Below are 14,896 nucleotides of genomic sequence, written 5' to 3' on the forward strand. Positions count from 1 at the left end.
GCCAGCCCACTGAAACGTCCTGGAGCCAGTCTGGCCCTGTACGATAGGACGGGTGGGCTGCAGTGATGCCTATTCTAGTGCTGAGTTCAAGCCACCGGGCGCTTATACAAAACCCCCTTGTTCCAAATAAGTGTAAATATTTGATTCTTTTCTTAGTATTTTGATGTGCTCATCAGCGGCGGCTCCTCATTAAAAAATAAAATGATAAAACACTTATTATAATTTTTTTCTACTTCTTTGAGCAGAGTCTTGCGGGTGAGGCCATACTCACCCAGCACTACAGCAAGCACAGAGGGGGAGTGGTGGCTACTGCTGTCATTTCGCATGACAGTATGGTGGGCGGCCTCATGACAGCCAAACCAACATGCGCACGTACATCTCTCCAACCCGTTCTGCATTGCTGGGTGGAGAGAACAGCAGGCTCCTAGTCCCTGACCAGCGGAAAAACAGCCCGCTCAGGCCAATCACAGCGTCTGGGAGCCTCAGCCCGTGGGCAGCAGTCAGAATAAAGCAGAAGAGCAGCAGCCAGGTAAAGTTCTTTTTTTGTTTTTTGTACCCCGTTCTGCCTCACCGCTTTCACCCAGCTACTGGTGCTCATCTGCATTTGAAAGTTCATCTCTGCTATCTCCACCACTCCGAATCAACTTTAGATTCTTCCATTTCAAACACTAGGACTGCTTGGCTCTCATGCAAAAACAACAAACTACCAGAAAGATCCAGGTCATGTGGAATACCTTAATCAAGGACAGGATAATTTTCTAGCAGTGCTTTGCATTCTGGAACTTGTCGTTTTTGGTTTCAACCTTATGGCTACTGGGCACTGAGTACTTATGATCATGGATCTTTTATTCACATTATCAACGCTGACACCATCCCAGTTGCTAAAATACCACTTGCAATGCCACCGATCTCCGTTTCCATGCTATTTATTACACCCAGACCTCTGCTGACAAAGCTTATTTTGCACCCCAGGATGATGCTGGCCCTCCTTGCCTCAGGTGTAGCGGGGAATGCAAACATCAACTCGCACTTCCAGATGCAATCTGGGCGCATCCACCGGCTTCTGTCAGCAATTGATTACAGTGGCACCCCATAGCCCAATACAGACAACGGCTGCTGGCCCTATCCAAGAGGAAGCTGCAGGGGTGCCCAGGCAGCTACTATTACCACTAACTGCAGTTACAAGCATTGGCAAAGCTAATAAGTCTCGCCTTTGTTACATATTGGCTTTGCGGATTATTTTCGCCCCGCCGTTCGGCATCCGCAATGCTGTGCAGCGTGGCTAAAGTAAAAAAAAAAAAAAAAAAAAACCTTTTGACACTATCTTTCATGACATTTTGTAGGTGCATGCACCACAGATGTGCACTGCTACAAAATGACGCAGGTCCTTTTTTTCCTTTTAGTAACTCATCTGATTTAGATCAGTAAATAAACAGGAAATAAAGTACATAAAAGCATTTTTGTATTTTAAAAGTCGTGCAGGGGTAACTGAAGCAACACTTGGAAGGGTGGGGGAAATGGAGAAACAACATGCCGTGGGGTGGGAGGCCAATGGCAAACCAACAGAAGGGGGTCGGAAACGCTAAAGCAACATGGGAGGGGAAAAAAGCACTAGGATGGGGGACTGAAGGGATGCAAAAGCAAAAGGGGCGGGAGAAGCTGTCTGGCAACAGAGAGTGCAGGGGGAGAGACGTACACAAGGGAGATGGCTTGAAAACACACACACACTCCATTAGATTGATTTCCTTCACACTAAAGAAAAGGTAGTGCTTGAAAAGCAAGCAGTGAAAACAGAGATGGCAGCCAATCAAAGATATTGCAAATCTGCAATGCTCCATGGGAGGGACAAACACAAAATTGATAAGCTGGGACACGAATAAGAAGGAGACAAATGAGAGTGACAAGGAAAATCAACCAATGGTAAGCATTGAGTGGGATCCAAGTCTCTCTATGTTCTTGGTAAGCTACAATATGCCTTGCAATAGACAGCGTTTGGGCGGTCGACTAGCTTTGACCTGATAAGAAGTCCATCCCTTAAATGACCTAACTGTAATGACTCGAAGTAGGGTAAAATCGGGGAGAGTAGAACTAGTAATGTAAAGCTATTCTTCTAATGAAGAACAGAAGCAGTGAATTGTCAAGGCACTCTTTTAAATGTGAATCTAAAGTACCAGACTGCAGCAAAACATACCAAACACTAAAACCAGTCAGAAATGGAACAGATGGCTGCACAGCTTTCAAGTGACTCCATGTCATGTATTTCACCCACAGCTAGTCCTGTCTCTGTTGTCAATATGCACTCTCTAAACTGAAAGTTGTAGGCCCATACTTGTACAAGGAAAACAAAATACGAGTTCCAGATACCAGAATACGGGTATCTAAAATGTCAGAAAGAGGTCAGATGCAATACTGGGGCACTTGGTAGCTATGGGTCTGAGGCTGGTGCAGGGTCGAGAGACGCTGCACACTTTAAAGTCCTCCTACACCGAAACCCAGGCACTGCACACAGTTTCCATCCATAAATCTGGTGCAAATTGTACAACTGGACCTTATGTTTGGGTATTACGCCACACAGTGGGTGTTTAGGTTATTCTTTTTGTTGCAGTCTCTCAGTTAGCACAAGGGCCTAAATTCCATTAGAAAGTCCTAAATTCCATTAGATTTCATTCACTAACGACTGTTATTCTTTTGTGCATGTTAATATCTAAATAAATACTGGGAGACAACAGACAAGCACACCATGCCAGGCATACTCACCGCGCCGGTCTCCTCCCCCTTTGCCGGATAGCAAATTAGTCAAATGTATAAGAAAATGTAAACTAATATGCTAGGGTCGTAAGAAACGAGTGCTAATCTGAAAGTGATCTCTGCTCTTTGGGACAAAGAAGGACAAAGTAAACCTTCATCTGACATCACATTTAGGTTCAAGCTATTGGAAATCAATAAAGACCAAGCATTACTGATAGAAGAACCTATGAACCAAATCATTGCAAAATCACGATGGAGTCCAAAGACACAAAGGAAAAACATTTGTATATTAAGTCAGCTTCCTGTTTGAGCAATTAACCCTCTCTGGCTTGGTAGTCCAAAATATGTATTGTTTTGCCTAAGATAGCATAACATAATGATCGTTATGTGTATTTGTAAGGCTCACATTTGTCCTTCGGGCATCTTGGTGCTGAATAACAGAGGTTTATTGTTAACCAAATCAATGGTACTCATTTTATAGAGATGAGAAGGATCAACGGAAAGGGACTCAAAAGTGTAACCATGACATGAAACACACTACTGGGGCCCTATTATGCATAAAGCATCAGGGCTGCAACGGGCCTATGCACCTGCTTTGTGCACCCCAGGGCACTATGGTATTACAGAAGGGGACTAATACATTTGTGCGGTCCCTCCTGTAATAATAATAGCATTGGCGCACATGTAGGGCCAGTGCTATCTAGAGAGGGAGTTCTCCCATTTGCATGGGGCGTGCCCCATGCAACTGTGGGACCTGCTTTGTCTCTGAGACCGTGTTTTATTACAGACGCAGGTGCAGAAGCAATTACGCACTAAGGAGACGCACTGACAATGCACCACAAAAAGGTGGCGCGCCAGCAGTATTGCACCCTGAAAACAGCCCTCTCTGGTAATGGAAGGGGGTCCTACAGGCCCCCTAGATAGGCTCCTTGCAGGCAGAAGCAGTCACTCACTGCACTCACCTACAGGGGATTCTCTGCCCGCTCTTTAAAGCGCAGGCAGGTGTTGCTTGCACAGAGAAAGGCAAAGTTTCAGCTTCATTCAGCGGCCTCATATTCCGCTGAATGTGGACCCCCAGGAAGCACTAGTTCTTGGCTGCCCTGGCGAAGCACGTTGTTTGTAAAAGGGTGCACAATCCCTTTTTGCACCTGGCGCACCTATTTAGAGGTTGCGCCGTGACACAAAGAGGCAGTGTGCGCAATGTCTGTAATACTGGCCCTGGAGTGAATGAATCAGTCCAGAGAGCCACCAGACCCAGCAAAACTATTTAGTTGTTGTCATAAAAATTGATACGCAGTTGTCGTAGTTGCACCTGTACAACGCACATTGAGCCTCGACTGGTGGGTTTCGATTTTTCTTTCTTCCTAAATAGAACAGGAAGTGCATTGTGTGCTTCCATCATGAAGGTTGGTGAACACAAAGAGGTGCAAGCAAAAGTTAAGAGAATCACCAGTCACATAAACCAGGTGCAGCCATGACCACATAAACAAATGCACGGCTATATAAGTTCCGGCGTGCACGCCATTTATCAAGCAGGAACAGGAATGATTGTGACTGAATATACATCTTACCTGGCAGGAACGGAATAATCCTCTGTTTAGGATCTTTCTGACCTCCTTCCACAGGAAACCGGTCCAACATTTGCATCTACAAAAAAAAACAAAGAGAGGAAAGAATGAATGCTCAGCTGGCGTTTTTTGCAGCTCAGATGCTGTTGCGTGCGCTTTGCCCTCGCTACCAGTTGCATCTTAAACGTCTTGTTCTGGGAAGCTTTCGCATCTAAAATCGCTCTTGAATCAATGGAGGGGTGCCTACGTTATATCACTGTGCAGTCCTGTGACATAAGCGTATCTGACAGCTGGTCTGAAGTGCTACTAACATTAGGGGCCGCATTACACAAAGTGCCCCAGGGGCCCAACTGGCGTTTTGTACCTGCTTTGCTCGCCCCCCTCCCCGGGCACATTGGAATTACAGAAGAGGCCGCAGACGCATGTGCGGCCCTTTCTGTAATACCAATAGCGCTGGCGCAAATAAATCGCCAGCGATATCTTCAGAGGGCGTGCTCCATGCAAATGAGGGAATCCCGTTGCATCTGCACCTATGCCGTGTTAACAACGCGGGGTCAGAAGCAAAGAAGTTCTCAACAGGCGCACTGATAGTGTACCCCCTGACAGCGGCCCTCTGGAGGAGGAAAGTGGGTACTATTGATCCCCCCCACCCCCAAAACATCCTGTTACAGGCGGGTGCAGTCACTGACTGCACCCACCTGCAAGGGGATCTCTAATACCCCTTCAAAGTGTAGGCGGGTTGCCGCCTGCACTATGAAAACACGGAAGGGCTTCAAAGCAGCCGCTCTGTTTTTCACATGAATGCGAGTCCGCGGCTGTCCTAAGGCAGCGCATTTATCAAGATACGGCGCTTTTTCCTTCACTGCGCCGGGCACACCTTTTTAAAGGTGATGCGCCGTATGTGTAATACAGCCCCAGGTGCGCATGGTTAAGATGGATGCACTTTGATGCATGTCAGGCCTAGCGGGCCACCGTACTTCATCGCTCTTCATTCAGCTGGGAGCAGGAGGGAGATGAGGAGTGCCAGGACCTACCTGACTCAACAGACCACCCAGCTCACGGACTGCACTGCCGAGACCTCCACAGATGCCGTTTCTACTAACACAGAAACAAACGAGTCTTAGAGCTCGGGCCTCCCCAGTGACTGCTGCAACGGGCTCTCACGGAGCTTTTTTGGGAAGGAGCGCTTCGGCAGAACCATTTCTAGTTGTGTCTCGTGGCAAAAGGGTAGCGAAATAAAGAAATATATCGGACTACAGACTGACTAGTTGCAGGCAAAGCATAAATGAAAAAGCAAGGGAATGAGAAGGTAGCAGAGTCAAATCCAATATGTGCTCGGAGTGAATTCTGCCTGTTGAGGAGCTGAGGTCATTACAGGTATTGTTGCCAAAGCCAACAGGTCTACCTCGCTTTATAGCAAAAAAATCACAGCACCGTCTGGGGTGCTACAACAGGCAAGAAAATGGGCCCACCAGTGCCTGCTGGCTGGCCATCTTCCATCAATATCTAGGTAGCTTTGTAACTCAATTACACCCGCTTTCAGTTCCACAAACGTAGAAATAAAGAAAGCACTCCAGATCCAGGCAGGCAACGCAGGAGCTGGGACAGACAGGAGCTGAGGATAATGGACACATGTGCTGACGAAGGGACGCAGTGTCCAACTAATCAGAGTAGAATATGCAGCAACCCAAAAGTCACACGAAATCAAACCTGACCCCCCCCCCCCCCATCTATTATTCCAAAGTCTCCCGCGTTGAGGTCTAGCTAATGTCGAAATGATGTATACAAGTTCCAACACAAAATATAATATTAGAATAAATGAGCGGGGAGGTAGCTTTTGACCCAGAGAGATGCCACTGTGTTCACCAAAAACTTCTACATAAACAAGCACACATCTGATGACGGACACTGCATTTTTTGCTACCATTAAAGAAATCTAATTTGCACTCAAATGGTCAATGTATAGTGTGCTCAACGGGTGCACGCAATAGGTCATGGATGAGGTTGGGCAAGAATACTTCCAATCGAGAGGCTAAGCTCGGAAAGCAAGTGGCTAAGTTGGGAATATAGTTCTGTCAGCAATAACTTAAGAACACACTCCAGCCCATAACAACATCAAACAGCACCGATTGCACCAAAAACGCAGAGTGGATCTGCACAAACTACCTCATCATCACTCACTTATATATATATGCAAAACTGGCTCCCATTGGAGAGGCATTAAACACCAGTAGGATAAAATCGATCCACATGAACAGCAATGTAGTTATTTAAAAAAATATAATAATTTACCATCCACAGAGAACGTGCGACAATCTGAACCATTTCATGGACACCGAATAATAGGTGCTGATAGGCACGCTCAAATTTCCCATGTGTGTGCCTGAATAGCTCATCCAGTGCAGGTTTCACTCAGCATTCTGGGATTTGTAGACCTCGTTTCATAATGGGATAAACAAAACTACAAGTACCAAAATGCAAGGCCAAAACCTGAACTGCAAGAGCTATTCATGCATGGACTTGGGAAACTTAAGCGGTCTGGGTCTGAAATTACATATGGGGAGCACTTCCTGTTTGTGCCATGATTTCTCAAAAAAATGCACTATGTTTAGTGCAAACGCAAGCTCTGTCAGCTCCCGCCTGTGCCTAGGACTGTGAATGAATGAAAGACAAGGCTGGGCTTTGAACAGCAGCTCCGTCTGCCATTGGAGGTGCACTGACCTCTTTTTGGAAAAGGAAAAAGCATCCCCTGCAAGCGGGTGTAGTGTATTATGCACTAGACTGCAAGGGAGTGCCTGGGTGCCCCGTCTGACTCCTCTGGGAAGGGGGCCACACATTATGCACCACCTTTACCTGGTGCACAGTCTCTTCACCGGAGTCTTTAATATGACATGGATGCAAAGGCAAAGTGTTCTCTCCTCCGTTGGTGCCACACCACCGTGCAAATCAGAGAACACTCCCTCATGAAGGAGCTGGCACAGTCCATACTACACAAGGCCCACACAAGCATCTGAGGTCCCTTCTGTGATACCAAAGCACCATGCAGGCCCAAGAATCATGCACCAACGCCCTTTGCACCCCGCGGGCACTATATTCACGATATGCCCACTAGTGTTAATGCAAACCAACACAATAGTACTCATTCTGAGCACCTCGGAAAAACGCAGGCCTGAGTAGGCCCTTCCAAAATTCAGACTAATGAACTGCAGTTTGCGCAAAGAGGTCAAGCTCTGGCACTTTCTTAACTAGCTTATTGGCTTCAACGAAAATTCTTCATTCGAACGTGCTAGGCTGGCGAGATAGGTTTGCTTGTTAAAACAACAGCTTTAAAGTTTGCGCAAACTTGAAGGTGATCGGTTATATTTTCTGAGAGGCGTTTTTTCACTGAAATCAATAAAAATGGGGCTCAATTTCCATATAGTATAAATATTTACACACGAAAGTGCAAAGAAAAGTGCTTTTGTGCAGGAGGTCAGAAAGGAGAACGCTCTTACACATAACTCATGATCAAAGACGACTCCTGTGTGTCAGCAGGTGCCACCAGGAAGCTCTGCAGGCCCAACACCCAGTCCACACAGGCTGCCCCTGCTGAAAATACAAGGACGACTTCCTGCGCTCCCTTGACACAGGTGACTATACAAATAACACATGCTTTCTGCAGCTGACCGGCCTACATTCACAGCCCACAGACAAAGTTTCATTTTCTAAACAAAACAAGGCTAGGAAAACCCTGGCACATTCCCCCTATTTCAGCATTTTTAACAGATGTGCAGGCCTCAAGAGTCAACAAAGAGAGCATGTTCTTTGGGGTGGGAAAATAATTCGGGCTGGTTTGAACTTCTTCCAAAAAAATCCACAGTCTAGATTAATGGAGCTGTATTGGGAACCCACGAGAAGGAGTGGTTGGCTTAAAACGATGTTACAAAAAAAAAATCTGTTTGCACTCTGTTTGGTGGTGATTTAGAAGTAAACGGTAATCAGATGCTGACTAGAGTAAACAAAGTGATGTAAGGCCGAGAACCGGTGTCGAGCCTTGGTAGTCAGTGGGGTTTAATCATGAACAAGTCCACCAGTTTTTTTCAGCCTCCTCCACAAATAATGTGGGTGTAATTAACAACTCAATAAAAACATTTGTGAGATTAGCTAATTATCTCCAAATCGAATCAACTGAAAAGTCAAGAAAATACCTCCCGACAGAAACTTGCCAAAAAGCAGTTTTTAATGCATGCCTAAAGCTATTCGCGTACATAACCAACTTCCAGACTTCAGTGATGACATAGTGATGAATAGTGAAATATAAAAGATGATTATATGCAAAAAGGGGTAGCAGGGTATGGTGTGCTGTGGGCTTCAATATTATAGTGACAACTGATGGTATACTCACCACAGTGTAAATTGAGGCACAGTGTGAGCACCTTCTCATTAATTTTTCTCACTTGCCAGTTCCAGTGAATTTTGACACCAAGCTCAGCCGTGTGGGACTGTGAAGAAACCTTCTCTTGTCATATCCGAGATCGTTGCTGAGATTCTTTTATCTTCAGTTCACATCCATAGTTTTACAGCTTCTCTGGGGCATACTCTTGCTCTAGCACCTTCTTATGATAAAATACAGCCTGGTCTGTACACTAAAAGTTGATTTCAGCCATTTTTAGGACTGGTAGAATAGAGGGTTCTGGGTAGAAAAGGTGCCCCACACGGCCGGATGTGGTCACCTCAGGGGTGGATTAGCTGCAGGGACTAGCAACCCATTGGCTACTTGCTCCTACACCCCTGTCGCCCATAAATCTAGCATTTAAGGGACATCCCTAACACCAGAACCTCAGTTCTGAACAAACTGCATCGAAGAGGAAAGTAGAAGAGACGTGTGTCTACGACAACAAGACTTGCACAAAGCAAAAGAGGGCTACCTTGCACCTGTGGCAATGCTTCTGGAACTGCCTGACCGAGACTTATCCTAGGCTATCTCTCAGTTACCCCAGACAGAGGGACCCCTGTGGAAGCCTGAAGCACCCTCAGGCTTCCCTGGACCAGTGGCACTAGTCCCCTGCAAACTGTAGGTAAAACAACGTTCTGGATCTGAAGAATCGCTGGCCATCAGGCTCTCTGAGGGATGGCCCAAATCTAGATGGTCTAGTGCATTGTGGGAACTGTAGTCCTGCCTTCCACAAAGTTTCAGGCAGCTAACACGTTCCCCAGGACCACCGGACGGCAAAGTGACTTTCTGCCCTACTTACCGCTGCCAAGGCTTGTTGGTCGTCAGATCGGCAACCAACCCCTGCATTTGACACTGTACCTAGAGGGAACTCCAACCAATGTTTATCCAACATCAATCAACAGTGGCCCCATTGTTTTGTTTTGCATCTTTTTCCCCACAGCACCAGCTCCGTTGTAAAAGCAGCTCTCCCGCGGCTCCCGTTCAGCACCAGTTACAGCCCGGACAACTCTGCACCCAGGCTCCAAGGGCCAGGTAAAATTGAACTGACTGGCATGGCTTGGTTCTGGGATCCGCATCACCTTTTCCCTGCAAGGATACAATGCAACTCAACCTGCAAGTAACCGATTGTCATTAGTGGTTTTTCCCACTGACCGCAATGTTACATTTTCACAGTATAATTTGGGACTGATTTTGTTTTGCTTTATGAACCCATAACTCCGGTTATATGTACGCTACCTTGTTTGTTTTGGTGTCCAAATTAAGATAAAAATGTACTCTATTTTCATAAATTGCTGTCGGATTTCTCTCGAGTTGTGTCAATTATTTGTTTTCCATGTTGGTACTCTGAAATCCTTAACACATGTTCCTCTAGTCAAGCCTGACTGCGCTTTACCACACTACCAGGACTGAGATAAGGATTTATTAGTGTGAATCCAAGGACCATTTTTTAGTTAACATAACAGTATTACATGGTGAGTTCTAACCCCTACACCACATAATACTCCACTTTCCTACAGTAGCATCAGGGGATTGAAGGGGAAGGAACAGGGGGGGGGGCACAACCAGAGAGAAGGATAGAGTGGGGGTGAAATGGAAAGAAGAATGGAGGTGTTGGAGGAAAGGGAATGAGAGAGGAGAGGGAGATAGGGTAGGTAGGAACGGAGATGGATAAGGGAGGCTTATGAGAAGGTGGAAGACTGTAAAAGAGAAGGGAAGGAGTGGGTGGGGCTGGTGGGAGGATGGAAGAGGGGAGGGTAGGACCCAGGTTAAGGGGTAGATGGGGTGGAAGCATAAAGCATGAGAGTGAAGAGGAAAAGAGGGGAGGGCAAGGAGTGGAAGCAGAGGAACTAGTGAGGAAGGGAAAGGGACACATAGGAAGGCATAAATGGGGCCGGATGCAGAAGGAGATACAGGGAAGAGGAGAAGATGGGAGGGTAAGGAGAGGCAGCAGATGCAAAGGAGATAGCGGGAAGGAAACAGGGTAAGTGCAGGGAGCGGGGAAAAAAGGCCAAGAGGAAGGTGAGAGGAGTGGAAGAGTCAAGGGGAAAAAGAAAGAGAAAAGATGTAGCAAGGAGAAGATGCAGAAAAAAAAGATCAAGGGGGGAGGATTACTTGGATATTACACAGAAGCGACCGAGGAGCAACTCATTTGAGGTACTCATGAAGCACCAAGAAGTATTGGATTGAGTGTATTCAGGTGCGACAAAGGAGCAACAGAGGAACAATTCATAGGAAGCACTGTTAAACCACTAGGGAGTACTATATGGAGTCTACTGAGAGTAACAGAGGAGCCACTCAAGAATAGCAGAGGAGCAACTCGCTTGAGGCACTGTTAAACCACAAAGGAGTACTGTATGGAACTACTGGGAGTAACTGAGGAAGGAGTACTATATGGAGGCTACCGGGAGTAACAGCGGAGCCACTCAAGAATAGCAGAGGAGCAACTCGCTTGAGGCACTGTTAAACCACAAAGGAGTACTATATGGAGTCTACTGGGAGTAACTGAGGAAGGAGTACTATATGGAGTCTACTGGGAGTAACTGAGGAAGGAGTACTATATGGAGTCTACTGGGAGTAACTGAGGAAGGAGTACTATATGGAGTCTACTGGGAGTAACTGAGGAAGGAGTACTATATGGAGTATACCGGGAGTAACAGAGGAGCCACTCAAGAATAACAGAGGAGCCACTCAAGAATAACAGAGGAGCAACTCGCTTGAGGCACGTTTAAACCACAAAGGATCATTATATGGAGTCTACAGAGGAGCAATCCACAGGAGAGACTGTTAAACCCAAATGGGGTATTATATAGCATCTACCCAGAAACGCAAGAGCGGCAACAGAAAAAAAACCAACCAAACGTAGACATTGTTTGTCCTAGCATGGGACTGACAACGGCAAAGTTAAGCTCTGTACAGTGTGTGAGAAAACGACAGAGGAAAGAGCCATGCAGTGTTAAAAGAATAGCAACGCACTGTAAGACAGACCCAAAAGAAGGGGAGAGTAGAGTCAAGAGGTGAAAAGAAGCAGAGCAAAATAGAGTGCGACGGGGTTAGAGTAAGGCACTGTGGTGTTAGACAGCAAGAGACTGTACCAAGAGCAGAGCTGAGCTCCTCGAGTGAAGCACCAGCAGATGAATGCAGGATGGGGCCGGCGGCAGCAGCAAACAAAATCTTCTGGGATTTTGAAAGCGGCTCCAAAGCGATCAGATATTAATATTCATTGCTCTCTTGTCCTCCTTTCACCGCCCACTCATGCTTTATGCCTAAAGGTGTGTCTGCCACACTGCAGTTTGCTGGTTGTTACTTGCAAAGCGTTCTTTTATTTGTTTATGTCTGCAGCGCTATATAAAATAAATGAATAGAATCAAACACGTATTTGAGACACACTTGTCATTTCATGTCTTTCATATCACTTAAGTCCTGTAATGACAAAGTGCCATGTACTGCACAGCTGCAGGCCTTATAAACATACATGTCCAGACTTTTCTAGGGATGGCGGCCGATTTCCAGGTGTTTGGGGTTACAGGAGGTCTTGCTTTCGTCATGACAGACCTGTTTATGGATTTCCTTTCCTGTACTCGAAGTGAAAGGGTTAGATCGCGCTGGGGGCCCGGATAGAGTTAAAAAGCTACTATACGAAGCAGTACTCCCCAAAGATGCGAGTCAAGAAACTCACAAACATATGTCATGTCTGATCGAAACCGGAAGTCTCAAAGTCAAGCTCCCCGGGGGAGTCTTTGAGGCCCATTAGCTTTGATGAAGCTGCCACATCAACCACATCAAAGATGGGGGTCACAGCGAGGGTGAGATGTGTGCAACGGATCCCGACATGTTGGTGAGGTCAGGGGCACATTTCAGATGAAAGCAGTGAGATCCCAGAAAAACTCCCCGACAAACAGGCGCTGCACCTATACTAGGGGTATAGGGTAGTCACCAGCAGCCATATCGCTAAATGGGATTTCAATGCTTTGTTTAATTCAATTCAAAAGTGAACTCTAAGAGTAATGTCGCCAATTCCAATGCGGTCATTTCACCGAAATTATAGGGGTCGCGGAGGAGGGGGAATCAAAAGCCCATTGATTCCCACAATGATGTCACGACTTTCCACAGGATGATGGGGCAGTCTCCAATTTTGTAGACTATTGTTTATTAAACACTCTAGTCTGTAGCATAGTGACAAACCGCTACTGATAAAGGTCTCACACCGGCTGCTACAATTAGCAACAAGCATTGGCAACGCCAATAGGTCTGGCTTCAAAGGAATGCTGTAGAGAAATGGGGGGCATTACAAGTAAACAGCATGGGGATAGATATGTATTTGTGTGGAAGCAAAGAACTGTAAAATAATATTGATGTAGGTTTAAAAGGGCAGGTGGCAGTGACAAGCCAGACCTAAAAATCCAAACAGGTTAGTGACTGCCCTCCTACCATCTGTGCTGCTGTCGGAGAAAAACCACAAAAATTATCTAGTTATCCAAGCCACTTTAATAGCATTCCAATGTCGTGTGTGCCCTGAAAACTTCAAGCTTAAATAAACAAAATGATCACAGCTTTCTGGAGGGCAAGCACTTTTTTGTGGAATCGCACACATTTTCCCCAATCAAAACGTACTCCTGGCTCTCAACATGTGGGTAGAGCCAACGCCCCTCTCTAGTGATGTTCACATAATTGTCTGGCAACAGTTGCGCTGTCAAGTCAGACCGTAAAAACTGAAGGTGCACTTCTACTTAAAAGATGATTGGTCAGGATGGTTAAATCACAGGGTTTGTAAATAGCAGCCTATGCGTAGCAGCTTCTACTCCTCACTCCACCTAAACAATGTCTCTCGCCACCGCTAACAATGCATCAGCTGTTACTGTAAGTGTATCAGTGCTTGCCCCCCAAATACACAATCCAGTTACTCTTCAGCTGCAAAAACTGCGTTCTTCACTGATGGGCTCCTGACATGCGCAGGCAGGAATCTGATCCTGTTCTGTGTCATGTATATCAATCCCTTGTTCATTCTGGCATTTGTAGGTCAGCACTTAGGAAGAAGAAATCAAAGTATAAAGCACCAGAACAAAAAAACACAACAGTAAAAAATACAAACACAAAAAAAATCAAAAAAAAATCACAAAGGCGCGGATCAACTACTCATTCCTAATACTGCGCACCTTCAGCTTGTTTTTGGCTTAGCCTTGACTAAAGCCTGGTGTGCATTGTCTTCTTTCGTTTATTTCGTTATCATATGTGGCCTGGCTAGGTCCCACGTATCTGTTGTTGCAGTAGCCATCTTGTGCTTCTGTTCACCAAATCCTGTTCTCAGAATACTGTTGAACAAAAACCTGGCACCAATGCTGAACACTCATGACTTGAAACAAGGCTACACTTATCCTTACTTGTTTCATCACAACCTTAAAGAACTGTGATTGTATATATGAGTTAGGAGCCAGTGATGAGGTTGGGAATCCACCCCATGAAAGTCTCTGGTCAACCTCCCACCCTGCTTTAAACCCCCCCTTGACCTGTCTCTGTTGACATGGCACCCTCCAGTGCATCAGCCCGCAGGAGGGGACCACTTTAGGCCCTGTGTGGTGATCCCACAGGCCGCACCAATGACAATGATTGCTACTGTCACTGGTGATTGTTCAGGTCTCGCGACCTGCCCGGCCCCCCCTTAGATATATACTGTTTTTATGCTATTAGAGTTTTCAATGTACTTACTTTCTATATGTATACTGCATATGTACCTTAATAAAAAAATATAAAAAAAGGAAGAAAGTTAAGAAGTATAGTAAGAAAAAAATAGAAAGAAAGATGACCACCAAAAAAAACTGTTAGGAGCCATTGCTGTGGCCCAAAATCCCTGAAGGAGACCAGGGTTCGTGCTTTTTTCTTCCAGTGAAGCAGACCAGAGGTGTCTAGCGGAGAGGATGTGATCCAGAGTCTTCAATAAAACTGCAAGCATGAACCATGGGAAGGGCTGTTTGTGACCCCCGGGGAGCAATGCCGGAAGCCCCATCTCAAAGGAAGTGGTGATATTTTAGTTCTTTCTGGGAAGAGATGCTTGACACACTGTGGGAACCAGCAGAAGATACGGAAGATTAGCGGGCTGCATTAATTGCCCCCCTCAACGCAGCTTTTCACTGCCACATGGCCTCAAAAT

General features: G+C 46.0%; 1 protein-coding gene across 6 annotated transcripts in view; it reads right to left on the reverse strand.

Annotated features, from left to right (window-relative positions):
* Positions 1 to 14,896, reverse strand: part of SH3PXD2A (SH3 and PX domains 2A) — an 822,832-nt gene that overhangs the window by 623,808 nt on the left and 184,128 nt on the right. For all 6 annotated transcript variants that reach the window (XM_085606748.1, XM_085606762.1, XM_085606734.1 and 3 more), the window contains one exon: positions 4,320 to 4,395. In XM_085606748.1, the coding sequence (XP_085462874.1) occupies positions 4,320 to 4,395 (76 nt within the window). The remainder of the gene's footprint in view (positions 1 to 4,319; positions 4,396 to 14,896) is intronic.

Source organism: Triturus cristatus, chromosome 1_2 (assembly GCF_964204655.1).
Source record: "Triturus cristatus chromosome 1_2, aTriCri1.1, whole genome shotgun sequence".
In the NCBI taxonomy this organism is placed as follows: Eukaryota; Metazoa; Chordata; class Amphibia; order Caudata; family Salamandridae; genus Triturus; species Triturus cristatus.